This window comes from Heteronotia binoei, chromosome 1 (genome assembly GCF_032191835.1).
Source record: "Heteronotia binoei isolate CCM8104 ecotype False Entrance Well chromosome 1, APGP_CSIRO_Hbin_v1, whole genome shotgun sequence".
NCBI classification, from domain to species: domain Eukaryota; kingdom Metazoa; phylum Chordata; class Lepidosauria; order Squamata; family Gekkonidae; genus Heteronotia; species Heteronotia binoei.
Genome location: NC_083223.1, coordinates 193,201,616 through 193,213,638, shown reverse-complemented (window position 1 = coordinate 193,213,638; position 12,023 = coordinate 193,201,616). Strand labels below are relative to the sequence as shown.

General features: G+C 43.1%; 1 protein-coding gene across 1 annotated transcript in view; it reads right to left on the bottom strand.

The window, feature by feature from the left end:
- Positions 1 to 12,023, bottom strand: part of PARP1 (poly(ADP-ribose) polymerase 1) — a 56,480-nt gene that overhangs the window by 29,073 nt on the left and 15,384 nt on the right. The window contains exon 5 of the mRNA XM_060245533.1: positions 5,564 to 5,660. Within this exon, the coding sequence (XP_060101516.1) occupies positions 5,564 to 5,660 (97 nt within the window). The remainder of the gene's footprint in view (positions 1 to 5,563; positions 5,661 to 12,023) is intronic.

Below are 12,023 nucleotides of genomic sequence, written 5' to 3'. Positions count from 1 at the left end.
GACAGGCTGCTTCAGCGTGCCGCTGCGCCGGCCCCCTGGGCCCCACAACGATGGGACCGATGCCACAGGGACGGGCTCGAAACACTCTATGACCCCTCAAAAGAACAGCAGTCTAGCTCGCTTCCCCCAAGCCCTGCCGCCATAAGCCTCAAGGGGGCTCATTTTGCGGCATCTCCCGGCGGGAGGGTGGCATCCGCACGGGACACATATCAAATGAAAGAGGGGGCGCAGGGCTATCAGAAACAGCCGGCGGAGGGAGTCGGGAGACCACCCCACTGGGGGATCCACACCCCGAAAGTGATGAAGGTGGCGCAGATAGAGCCAACAGAGCAAACAGGACAAAATAAATAGGCTGCATTATGCAGCACAGTTGAGAAAGTGCCTTATCCCATATACTGATGAAGTAAATACAGGATTTGAGAACAAAATTGCACTGCAGGCAAACACTGCCCATAACTCCTATCTGGCCTTTGCTGAAAGGATTTGGGTGGTATGTCTGAAAGCACCAGAAGACACAAACACAAAGCTCCCTTACACTGAATCAGTGCTTGGGTCCACCAAAGTCAGTATTGTCTACTCCAGGGGTGGCCAGAGTTGCTTAACAAAAGAGCAACACAGAATAAAGGTCAGATGTTTGAGAGCCGCAAGACATGAACATCGGATATTTGAGAGCCACGGAAGGAAGGAAGGAAGGAAGGAAGGAAGGAAGGAAGGAAGGAAGGAAGGAAGGAAGGAAGGAAGGAAGGAAGGAAGGAAGGAAGGAAGGAAGGAAGGAAGGAAGGAAGGAAGGAAGGATAGATGGATGGATGGATCCTGGGGATAGCTTCTCCAGGAGAAGCACTCCCAGCCAAGTCAGTGTGCAGCAAGGAGTGATCTCCTTCCTTGCCACAAGCAGATCCTGGGGCCAGTTTTTCTTTAAGCACAATTTAAACCATGCTGCAAGGAGAAGCCCCAGAGTCAGGGCGGGTTTTTTTAAAACTACAGATATTTTTCTTCTTGGGTCTATTGGACCCAGAAAAAATTGGGATTTCTGAAGAATCCAGGATCCAAATACCATACCGATACTGGGATCTGGGATTTTTCAGAAATACTGGATTTTTTTTAATCCTATAGACCTGAACCAAGAAATATGGGGGGAGGGGGTTTGCATACCCTTAATCAAGAGATCCATAGCTGGGAAGCATTTTAACATTTGCAAAGACACTGATATATTTGCACAATCTAGCCAGAGCTAAACACTTCAGTCCTATTAACTTCAATTAAATAGTTAAGCATGGTCTTAAATGGCATGCATCAATGCTTAATTTTAAAGTGCTTAACTTTATTATTGTTACTGACCATACAGAACTTAATGGAGCTTTCTAGACAGTAATTCCAAAGCCACAATCACAAGTAGTAAAACTACATGTCCATTAGTTGCATTCTGTAAGATAACCAACAGATTTCAGTATTATATATACTTTCAGTACATGTCTTCCCTTGCTCCTATAGTGAGCTATCAAGTATCTGAACATGTTCCTTGTTATTTGCCTCCTTTTTTCAACTGAATTTTTCCATCTACTCATGCTCCAAGCACAATAAATTTAGTTCCGCTTTACACACCTTCAGAAATTGCTACTGTAGTACGTTAATGGTATACTGGTACAAATTCTCCAAAACAGTAATTTCTGACTCTGTGGTGACATCACATCACAATGTTTTTCATGGCAGACTTTTTACGGGGTGGTTTGCCACTGCCTTCCCCAGTCATCTACACTTTCCCCCCAGAAAGTACTCATTTTACCGACCTCGGAAGGATGGAAGGCTGAGCCAACCTTGAGCTGGCTACTTGAACCCAGCTTCCGCCAGGATCAAACTCAGGTCGTGAACAGAAGGCTTGGACTGTAGTACTGCAGCTTTACTAATCTGTGCTGCAGGAATACCATATTGGCTGCTGACTTAAAATTTGTGTACAATTCTTAGATGGAATGGCCAATGGAATTACCAAGCAGCAATATTAAAACTCTGGTCAATGTTAATTAGATAATTGGAGTGGATGGGACTTTGCAAATTTCTACCAGGTTTGCAGCTGTAGGAATATGCTCTTAAAGTAAAACCTCTGGGGCAAAATTTAAAAGAAGCAGGCAATCTTTTACTTTAAAAATTCATGTTGGAAAAACAACACTTTTTTCTGTTTTGGAAACAGATGTCTGAATCAATTTTATTGACACTAAATTAAAACAAAGCAAATTATAACTCTTATCATGCCACTATGCAAATATGAAAGAAAGGACTTAAGTAATGATCAAATAAAACTGGGATTTTTATTGCATGCCCAATCCATTACCTTTAGTTATGCAAAATTACACACAATGTTTTATAATGAGATGGAAATTCCATGTAAATTATTGTCTAACATATATGTATTTTATGCATCAGAGAAATGCATCTACCATAAGTGCTGGAAAGTTCAGTTAACAAGGAATGCTAAACCAAACACTGCAAATAGGCACATTTAACATATTAGAATATGACTACATTTGTCCCTGCAAAATGCATACCTAAGTGCCATGTTTATAAAAAATGTAGGGTGTGAATTGAGTCACAATACCTCCACCTTCAATGTATGTGCTCCCTGTATGGGTACTTCCTACTGCTGACCCCCTCCCCAGCAATCAAAGACCTCCTAAATCAGCAATCAAAGACCTCCTAAATCTGTGATAGAGCTAGGGTTACCAACTCTGGGTTGGAAATTCCTGGAAATTTGGATGTTGAAGCTTGAAGAGGACTATCCTGAGTGCTATTACACAGCAAGCACACAGAGGTAGTTTCTAGGCATCAGAGCTGATCTGAGTACAGTTCCAAAGTTCATATCAGTGCCAGTTTAAACCCTGTGGAGGCCGGGCCAGCTAGGGTTGCCAAGTCCAATTGAAGAAAAATCTGGGGACTTTGGGGGCGGAGCCAGGAGACTTTGGGGGTGGAACCAGGAGACATTGGGGGTGGAGCCAAGAACAAGGATGTGACAAGCATAATTGAACTCCAAGGGAGTTCTGGCCATCACATTTAAAGGGACAGCTCACCTTTTAAAATGCCTTTCTTCCATAGGAAATAATTAAGGATAGGGGCACCATTTTGGGGGCTCATAGAATTGGACCCTCTGGTCCAATCGTTTTGAAACTTGGGGGGTATTTTGGGGAGAGGCACTAGATGCTATACTAAAAATTTGGTGCCTCTACCTCAAAAAATAGCCCCCCCAGAGCCCCCAATACCCAAGGATCAATCCCCCATTATTCCCTATGGGAATTGTTCTCCATAGGGAATAATAGAGTGCCTAGTAGACATTTCCCTCCCCCCCCCCCACACGCTTTCTAAAGGGGGGGAAGGGCCTCCATACCAAGGAATCACCCCTCCCTGCCCCGGGGCCCCCTCCCTCCCTCTCACACACACACACACAAACACCTACCGCACTTGATCTTCTTCCCTCTGCCTGCTGTGAAAACGAAAGCAAAGAAAGGGAGGGGCCGTTCTCCGAAGCCCTTCCTGTTTCCTCCTTCCTGCCCAGGCCAGCCTTAAAGGGGCAGGCATTTTACAAACTGCTACACCTACAGGTATGTTCTCCCCCCCTCCAGCCCCCACCCCCACCCCGCTTCCTGATTTCTGGAGACCCACCGGGGGATGAAGGGGGGGGGGGTTGGGAAGCCTAGGGCCAGCAGGGAAGGCGAGGAGGGCCTCTCCCTCCGGCTACCAGCGCAGCACAGCTCCCCTCCCACCTTCCGCATCACCCCTGGACTTACCAAGTCCTTGGCTCGGAAGGCCAGCGCGCCTCCGCCGCAGCCATGCCGCCTCCTCCTCCTCCGGCCGCCTCCTTCTCCTCCGAGGCTGGCCCAGCATGCCCCTTGCCGCCCGCACAGCAGAGGGGCCGGGGCGGAGAAGTGAAGCAGGCCCACGCATGCCGCCTTTGCCCCTGCAGGGAGTGGAGGGGCGGGGCGCAAGTCCGGCCTGCTCCTGCTCCTCCAGCGTTGCTGCTCAGGGTCCTAGAAGGACCCAGATTCGGGGCTTGCCACGCTTCTCCGCAGCTGCTCCTCCGAGATGGGCTCAGGCTGAGCCCATCTCGGAGGAGCAGCTACGGAGAAGAGGCAGCAGCAGCGCAGCCTCCCCCCGCTTCCTGGCCCCGCCCATGCCCGGCTCCTCTCGCTGGCTAAACCGGGACTTGTAATGGTCCCGGTATAGGCAGGCCGGGGGGCGGGAATTAGGACCCAGAAGCGGGACATTCCCGGGTGACCGGGACGGTCTGGCCACCCTACCATAGGTAGAAATCTTAATATTATACAGAAAACTCAAAATACCCGCTTTCATATTTTATAGTATTGGAACTCTAAGCTGATGAGTCTTGTAAAGGTTTAAGCAATTCCATTTCTTTCAACAAGGAACTTTGAAGGGACAGCATGAGATTCTTCTCATATCCCACACACAGAACCTGGTTTCTTGGTAAACAACTTTTCTAAAATTTCCTACATGGGTATTAATTGTTATGTAGGTTTCAGAAGTGGAGAACTTTTTAAAAAGTCAGATAACCTTACTGGATCAACTTAATTTGGTATTAGTGGGTCTGCACAACTTCTGACCTTCCAAGCCAAATGGAGCTGGTCAGTTGTATAGAAGGTCCACCATAAGATTAAGTAACAACTTATTTTTTGCTGCCTAGCTAGGACAATGAAACAGGATAGATATCAAGCACATGGCAGGCCACAATTCACTTTGATTGCTTGGGTCATAATTTCTTAAACCTAGCAGAGGGATATACCAGTTCATCACTAAGGTAAGTCTGTAGGACAGACCAATCCTATCTCATATGAATACCACGGAATTATTTTTTCACCATTTAACAGAATCAGCCTTCCTAATCTGATGACTCTCAAAAGCTCATACCATTAACATCTTGTTGGTCTCTATAGTGTTAATGGACTCAAATCTAGCTATTCTGCTGCAGACCGACAGCCTTCCTAATAATGCCTCTGAACCAATACTTCCTCTAAGCTATGGAGCCTTGTGACCAAAAATTCTACTTTATGATTAGATTGCTCTGGGGCCATTTTTCCTGAGATGAGACAAAAATGTGTGAGTCGGAGGCTGAAAAACTGTAAGCTAGCTCACACTAACTCAGCTTAGAGGGAACACTGCTCTAAACCCAAAAATACTCCACTAAATTGTTTCTAATTGACAAAACAGTGACATGTAAACTGAAAAATCAAAGTATTACTTTATGCTATGGCATACTGTATGCTTCCACTAGAGAGAAACCTATTTTAAGTCAGCAGCATGAAGTACCTGGAACAATCTTGCTTTTAGGCTGTTGTTGTTATATTATCATTATTATATTATAAAATCCCTGCTTCTGAATGAATCTATGCCAGCATCACAAGCTCCTCCAGATCCTGCTTCTTTTTTGTAGTCATGCCAGATTTTGAATGAGTGAACAAACGTGATGCAGAACAGGGCAACCTCCAGTGACATTTCAAAGCATTTCATTGCCTTGAACTCCCCTATAAAAGGAAGATGGCTGGATGAGCCATAAGAAACCAACCTTCAGCATCTTCTCCTGCTTGGACTGTTTTTCTTTTTCCTTTTTTGGCTTCTTTTTTGAGATAACATTGCTATCAATCTCATCTCCTTTTCTCTTTCTGAGAAAGAAATACAAACATAAGTTAGGCAGAGTTACTCAAACACAATCATTTAACAAAGCTTGATGGTCTCTGTTACTTTTAATACTTTGCACAAGCCATTCTCTGCCTTTTCACAGCTCCACTTTCATTCTTTAGATTTCTTCCTAGGTTTTACATGCAATCTGTTCAAGTATCCTTGACACTCAAAAATAGTATCAAATTAGAAGTACTTGGAAGAGTTTACTTTTGAACACCTTGAGGCAGAAAGAATGCATATTAAAATGTGTCATCAACAAAGGGTTAATACCTCACAGAGTCTGAGAACCTTCGGGCGACAGGCTGTTGAAAGAGAATTCTGTGTAGAGAATCAGTTAAGAAATGATAGTTGGGAACTGACAGTTAAAGAAGAGACAGTTTAGAACTGAGTACAGGAAGGAGGAAAGAGGAGTGAGAGAATAAAAAAGATCCCCATTCAAGCTGAAAAGGGACAGAGCTTTTAGTCAAAAGAAGTAATCTCTGCCCAGTAAAAAGGAAGATAACTCTTTAAAAAGAGGAGTGATCCCTGGTCTGTGTAGTGAGAAGGATTTTGGAAACTTTGTTGTACATCTCTGCTTTCTAAACATTAAGTGTCACTGAAACTCAGAAACCTATGCTTGCGAGTTAAAAAAGAAATGGAAAAGAAAGTCTCCTCAAAGTTTCAAAGACCTTGTTGAAAAGCAAAACCACTTGCTTATTGGCAACATATCAGCTGGATTTAGTGTGATTACAAAGTTATCTCAATTTTTATTATAGGTTTACCTTATACAGCCTACCCCTGATGCCACCTGACCTTTGCCCCTGAGTTAAATAAAATATTTTGTTTATTTTTTAACTTTCAAAAGCCTCTCATGTACCATTACAGGAGTAGAATATTAATTTATATTAATATTATTAAAGATAATTTTGGCTCTTCCCTCAAGTCCCTGGGCTGGGCCATCATAATCAAAATATATAATAATGTGATAGGGTGGGGCAGCCACAGACCAACAAATAAAAAGAAAATACATGTTAAGGGCTGCTCAGCAAAAAGAAAGAAGAAACAAAAGGAGAATCCTATGCACAAGGCAGGGAAGAGGGTGAGATCGCCATAGGGATCATCAGGGTTTGCATTAACACTGTCCTTTGTACCTGGGGTTACAGATGTCTACCTACTGGGATTGACCTAATTAGAAAGAATTTACATGGGGCTCACTGTCAATCATTCATAATACAGCTTGTAAAAAAGAGTAAAATCCAGTTCAGATATTTCAAACCTCATCTTACAATGAATGACAGTAATGCAACATGTAACATGAAATCTGTGACATCTCTGCTATCACCTGAACTTCCTAGCAGCAACACCTTTCATAAACCGCATTAAGAACATAAGAGATGCCATGTTGGATCAGGCCAATGGCCCATCCAGTCTAACACTCTGCATCACACAGTGGCCAAAATTTATATTTATATATATATATATATATACACACACACACACACACACACACTGTGGCTAATAGCCACTGATGGACCTCTGCTCCATATTTTTATCTAACCCCCTCTTGAAGCTGGCTATGCTTGTAGCCGCCACCACCTCCTGTGGCAGTGAATTCCACATGTTAATCACCCTTTGGGTGAAGAAGTACCTCCTTTTATCCATTCTAACACGACTGTTCAGCAATTTCATTGAATGCCCACGAGTTCTTGTATTGTGAGAAAGGGAGAAAAGTACTTCTTTCTCTACCTTCTCCATCCCATGCATAATCTTGTAAACCTCTATCATGTCACCCTGCAGTTGACGTTTCTCCAAGCTAAAGAGCCCCAAGCGTTTTAACCTTTCTTCATAGGGAAAGTGTTCCAAACCTGTAATCATTCTAGTTGCCCTTTTCTGCACTTTTTCCAGTGCTATAACATCCTTTTTGAGGTGCGGCGACCAGAATTGCACACAGTATTCCAAATGAGACCACACCATCGATTTATACAGGGGCATTATGATACTGGCTGATTTGTTTTCAATTCCCTTCCTAATAGTTCCCAGCATGGCGTTGGCCTTTTTTATTGCAATCCCACACTGTCTTGACATTTTCAGTGAGTTATCTACCACAACCCCAAGATCTCTCTCTTGGTCAGTCTCTGCCAGTTCACACCCCATCAACTTGTATTTGCAGCTGGGATACTTGGCCCCAATGTGCATTACTTTGCACTTGGCCACATTGAACCGCATCTGCCACATTTACGCCCACTCACCCAGCCTCAACAGATCCCTTTGGAGTTCCTCACAATCCTCTCTGGTCTTACCACTCTGAACAATTTAGTGTCATCCGCAAACTTGGCCACTTCACTGCTTACTCTCAACTCCAAATCATTTATGAACAAGTTAAAGAGCATGAGACCCAGTACTGAGCCCTGCGGCACTCCACTGCTTACTGTCCTCCACTGCGAAGACTGCCCATTTATACTCACTCTCTGCTTCCTATAAATTAGCCAGTTTTTGATCCACAAGAGGACCTGTCCTTTTACTCCATGACTCTCGAGCTTTCTAAGGAGCCTTTGATGAGGAACTTTATCAAAAGCTTTCTGGAAGTCAAGGTAAACAATATCTATCGGGTCTCCTTTGTCTACATGTTTGTTCACCCCCTCAAAGAAATGTAACAGGTTAGTGAGGCAAGATCTTCCCTTACAGAACCCATGCTGAGTCTTCCTCAATAACTCGTGTTCATCAATGTGCCTACTCATTCTGTCCTTGATAATGGTTTCTACCATCTTTCCCGGTATTGAAGTCAGACTGACTAGCCTGTAGTTACGCCGATCTCCTCTGGAACCCTTTTTAAAGATGGGGGTGACATTTGCTACCTTCCAGTCCTCAGGAACAGAGGCAGATGTCAATGAAAGATTACATATTTTTGTCAGAAGATCCACAAGTTCAACTTTGTGTTCTTTCAGAACTCTTGGATGTATGCCATCCGGACCTGGTGTCTTATTAGTTTTTAATTTGTCCATCAGTTGTAGGACCTCCTCTCTTGTCACCTCAATCTGGCTCAGGTCTTTCAACACCCCTTCCAACAGAAGTGGTTCCGGAGCAGGCCAAAACTTCTCATCTTCTGCAGTGAAGACGGAGGCAAAAAATTCATTTAGCTTCTCAGCCATTTCCCTATCCTCCTTCAGTAATCCTTTTATCCCTTGGTCATCCAAGGGCCCCACTGCCTCCCTGGCTGGTTTCCTGCTTCTAATATATTTGAAGAAATTTTTATTGTTGCTCTTTATATTTTTTGCAATATGCTCCTCATAGTCCCTTTTTGCCTGCCTGATCACAGTCTTGCATTTGATTTGCCATTGCCTGTGTTCCCTTTTATTAATTTCACTTGGACTAGCTTTCCACCACTTAAAGGAGTCCTTCTTACCTTTTACAGCTTCCATTACTTTGTTTGTTAACCATGCAGGCCTTCTCTTATACCTGTTTGTACTTAAAGGAGTCCTTCTTACCTTTTACAGCTTCCATTACTTTGTTTGTTAACCATGCAGGCCTTCTCTTATACCTGTTTGTACCTTTCCTAACTTGTGGTATATATTTTATCTGTGCTTCTAGCATTGTTTTTTTTCAGTCATTGTTATTAAAGCAGTCATATCACATTATTTATATACGTGCATATCCAGCAGAGGAAGGATGCTTTGGATGACAAAGATTTAGAACACCCAATCTAGCTCTAAGACATCTGGTAGCCATCCAGTTTACAGAATTGCCAACTGCAGGAGTCCTCCAGCTCTGTACCTAATGGTGGTCTGCATCAGACTGAGTAACAATGTAAGGTGCCCTCAGTGTGACTTTTACTCCTGGCTACTGCATCTCTGTAGATTAAAGAGAAGGACAATAGCTCAAATAAACTTGAGACAGTCCTGGGCACAAATAGCTGCCTATCAGATACTGTAGCTCTAAGACATCTGGTAGCCATCCAGTTTACAGAATTGCCAACTGCAGGAGTCCTCCAGCTCTGTACCTAATGGTGGTCTGCATCAGACTGAGTAACAATGTAAGGTGCCCTCAGTGTGACTTTTACTCCTGGCTACTGCATCTCTGTAGATTAAAGAGAAGGACAATAGCTCAAATAAACTTGAGACTGTCCTGGGCACAAATAGCTGCCTATCAGATACTGTAGGACACTAGCAACTTTCATTACATCTCTGTTGCATCCCAATGTTTAATGCAGGGCTGTCAAACTCATTTGTTAGCAGGACCGAATCTGAAACAAATGGGGCTTTGTGAGCCCGGGCCATGTTTGTCATAAAATGTAATGTCAGGTAGAAGAGATATAAACTTTATACAGGACACAAACACAATTAAAAGTATTATTTTAACTTAAAATACAAACATGGCTTATAATTCTTGCATTATTTTGTTTAAAATTGAAAGGTGGGGGGAATAATGGGATTTGGCAATGCAATTTTAAAAATAAAACACCAAGAAAAAGCACAACGATCACAACAGAAACTAAAAATATAAAATGCTCTGAGCTTGGGAAAAACAATGAAAAGGCATTGCAAGCTTCCCCCCCTTCCCTGGGGTCTACTCAGGTTGGCAAGGGCTCTCCAGTATAATATCCCCCTTTGGCTGTGGGTTCCCAGGTTAAAATACTCACTAGGTCAGGTCCATTCAGCAGAGACAAGCTGGCTCAAAGCATCAACCCTTTATTTCCAAGGACACAACTCCAGAAAGCATGAGCTTCAGCTGGCTACAGGAATGCTGAAAGTGAAACTGATCTTCACTCCACTGAAACGCATTGCAACACAGACTATCTATCTGGCCAGAGACCTTAATGGAAAATCCATTCCACATTTTCCTTGCAGCTTTGCTTCCTGCTGCAGCTAGCAAAGACAAGAGCAAGGAACTTCATCTGCCTTGGAGCTTCAAAGGGTGAAGACAGGAGGGGGAGGAGGGGGAGAAAAGAGTCCCACGGGCCTGATTAAAGATGATGATGGTGATATTGGATTTATATCCCGCCCTATACGCTGAATCTCAGAACAGTCACAATCTCCTTTACTTTCCCCACTGCCACCACAGACACCCTGTGAGACAGGTGGGGCTGAGAGAGCTCTTACAGCAGCTGCCATTTCAAGGAGAACTCCTATGAGAGCTATGGCTGACCCAAGGCCATTCCAGCAGCTCCAAGTGGAGGAGTGGGGAATAAAACACAATTCTCCCAGATAACAGTCTGTGCACTTAACCACTACACCAAACTAGCCCTGGGTGGGCCGGTTCACCCCTTGTTTAATGGCTACATGAGAAAGAACTAAGAGCCTCAGTGATACAATGACAAATCAACTATATGCTATGCCACCAATCCAAGCTATTTTCCAGTGACCCCGTCATGTTGCATAACTGTAGTATACTGGAATACATAAATTATCTCCCTTGAAAGGAGAAGCAAAGCACACAAGAAGCATTTACATAATCAAACCATCATGCTCTAGCAAGTCACCTACTAAGCTTCTGTTTCTTATACTATCTTGGGAAAAGCAAAGCACAAACCTCAAATAGCTCAATACAGAGAAGCAAACATGCAAATCTGATCCCTCTGCCATAGGAAACAGCTGACAAATATAAACATAGCAAAGCAGCAGCCTTCCTTATTTAAGCTCGAAAAGAATGTTTTATGTTATAATACCAAGCAGTGCCGAGGGCTGATTATCTTTCACAAACTCAACACACCATTGCACAGGATTTGATAAACCACTCCAAGTTTTTCAAATATATGTTTCTAGATCTCATGATTGAGTTTTTGCTTTGATTTATCTTCTGTAAAAAACTACTTTTCTTTGTTTTAAATCATTTTTTAAAAAATGGAATTATGTTATTTGGAGGTACAGAGGAATGTTTTAAGCATCCCCATAGCATTTATTTTCTGTCACTTTCCAATCTCTAGTATTTAAACTACTGAAACTTGTAGTTACTATATGCATGTGCCTGAAGGCCTTAGAAAAATCATATGAAATCTGTATTGTGCTGCTGGTTTTCCGTTTACAGGTCTACTTGCATTGGAGAAGAGGACAACCTGCTTAACACTGACAAACGGAGCTTTGACTCTTGACAGCTTCTACCCTGAAAACCTTGTTAGTCTTTAAGGTAATGCTGGACTCCAGCTTAGCTCTTCTGCTGCAGACCAACATGGCAATCCTCTGAAACTGCTTAACACTGTGAACTACATGAAGATGATCTTATTAGCTATAGGTAATTATCATATTTTAGGCACATGTGATTAACTATTTGATATATCAGTTATACAAAATTGGAACATGGGGAACTGCTACTGCTTTCTGTGAAGGCTGCACTGTCATTTGTGATCTTCAAAGAGAAAGAGATGCAGCTTT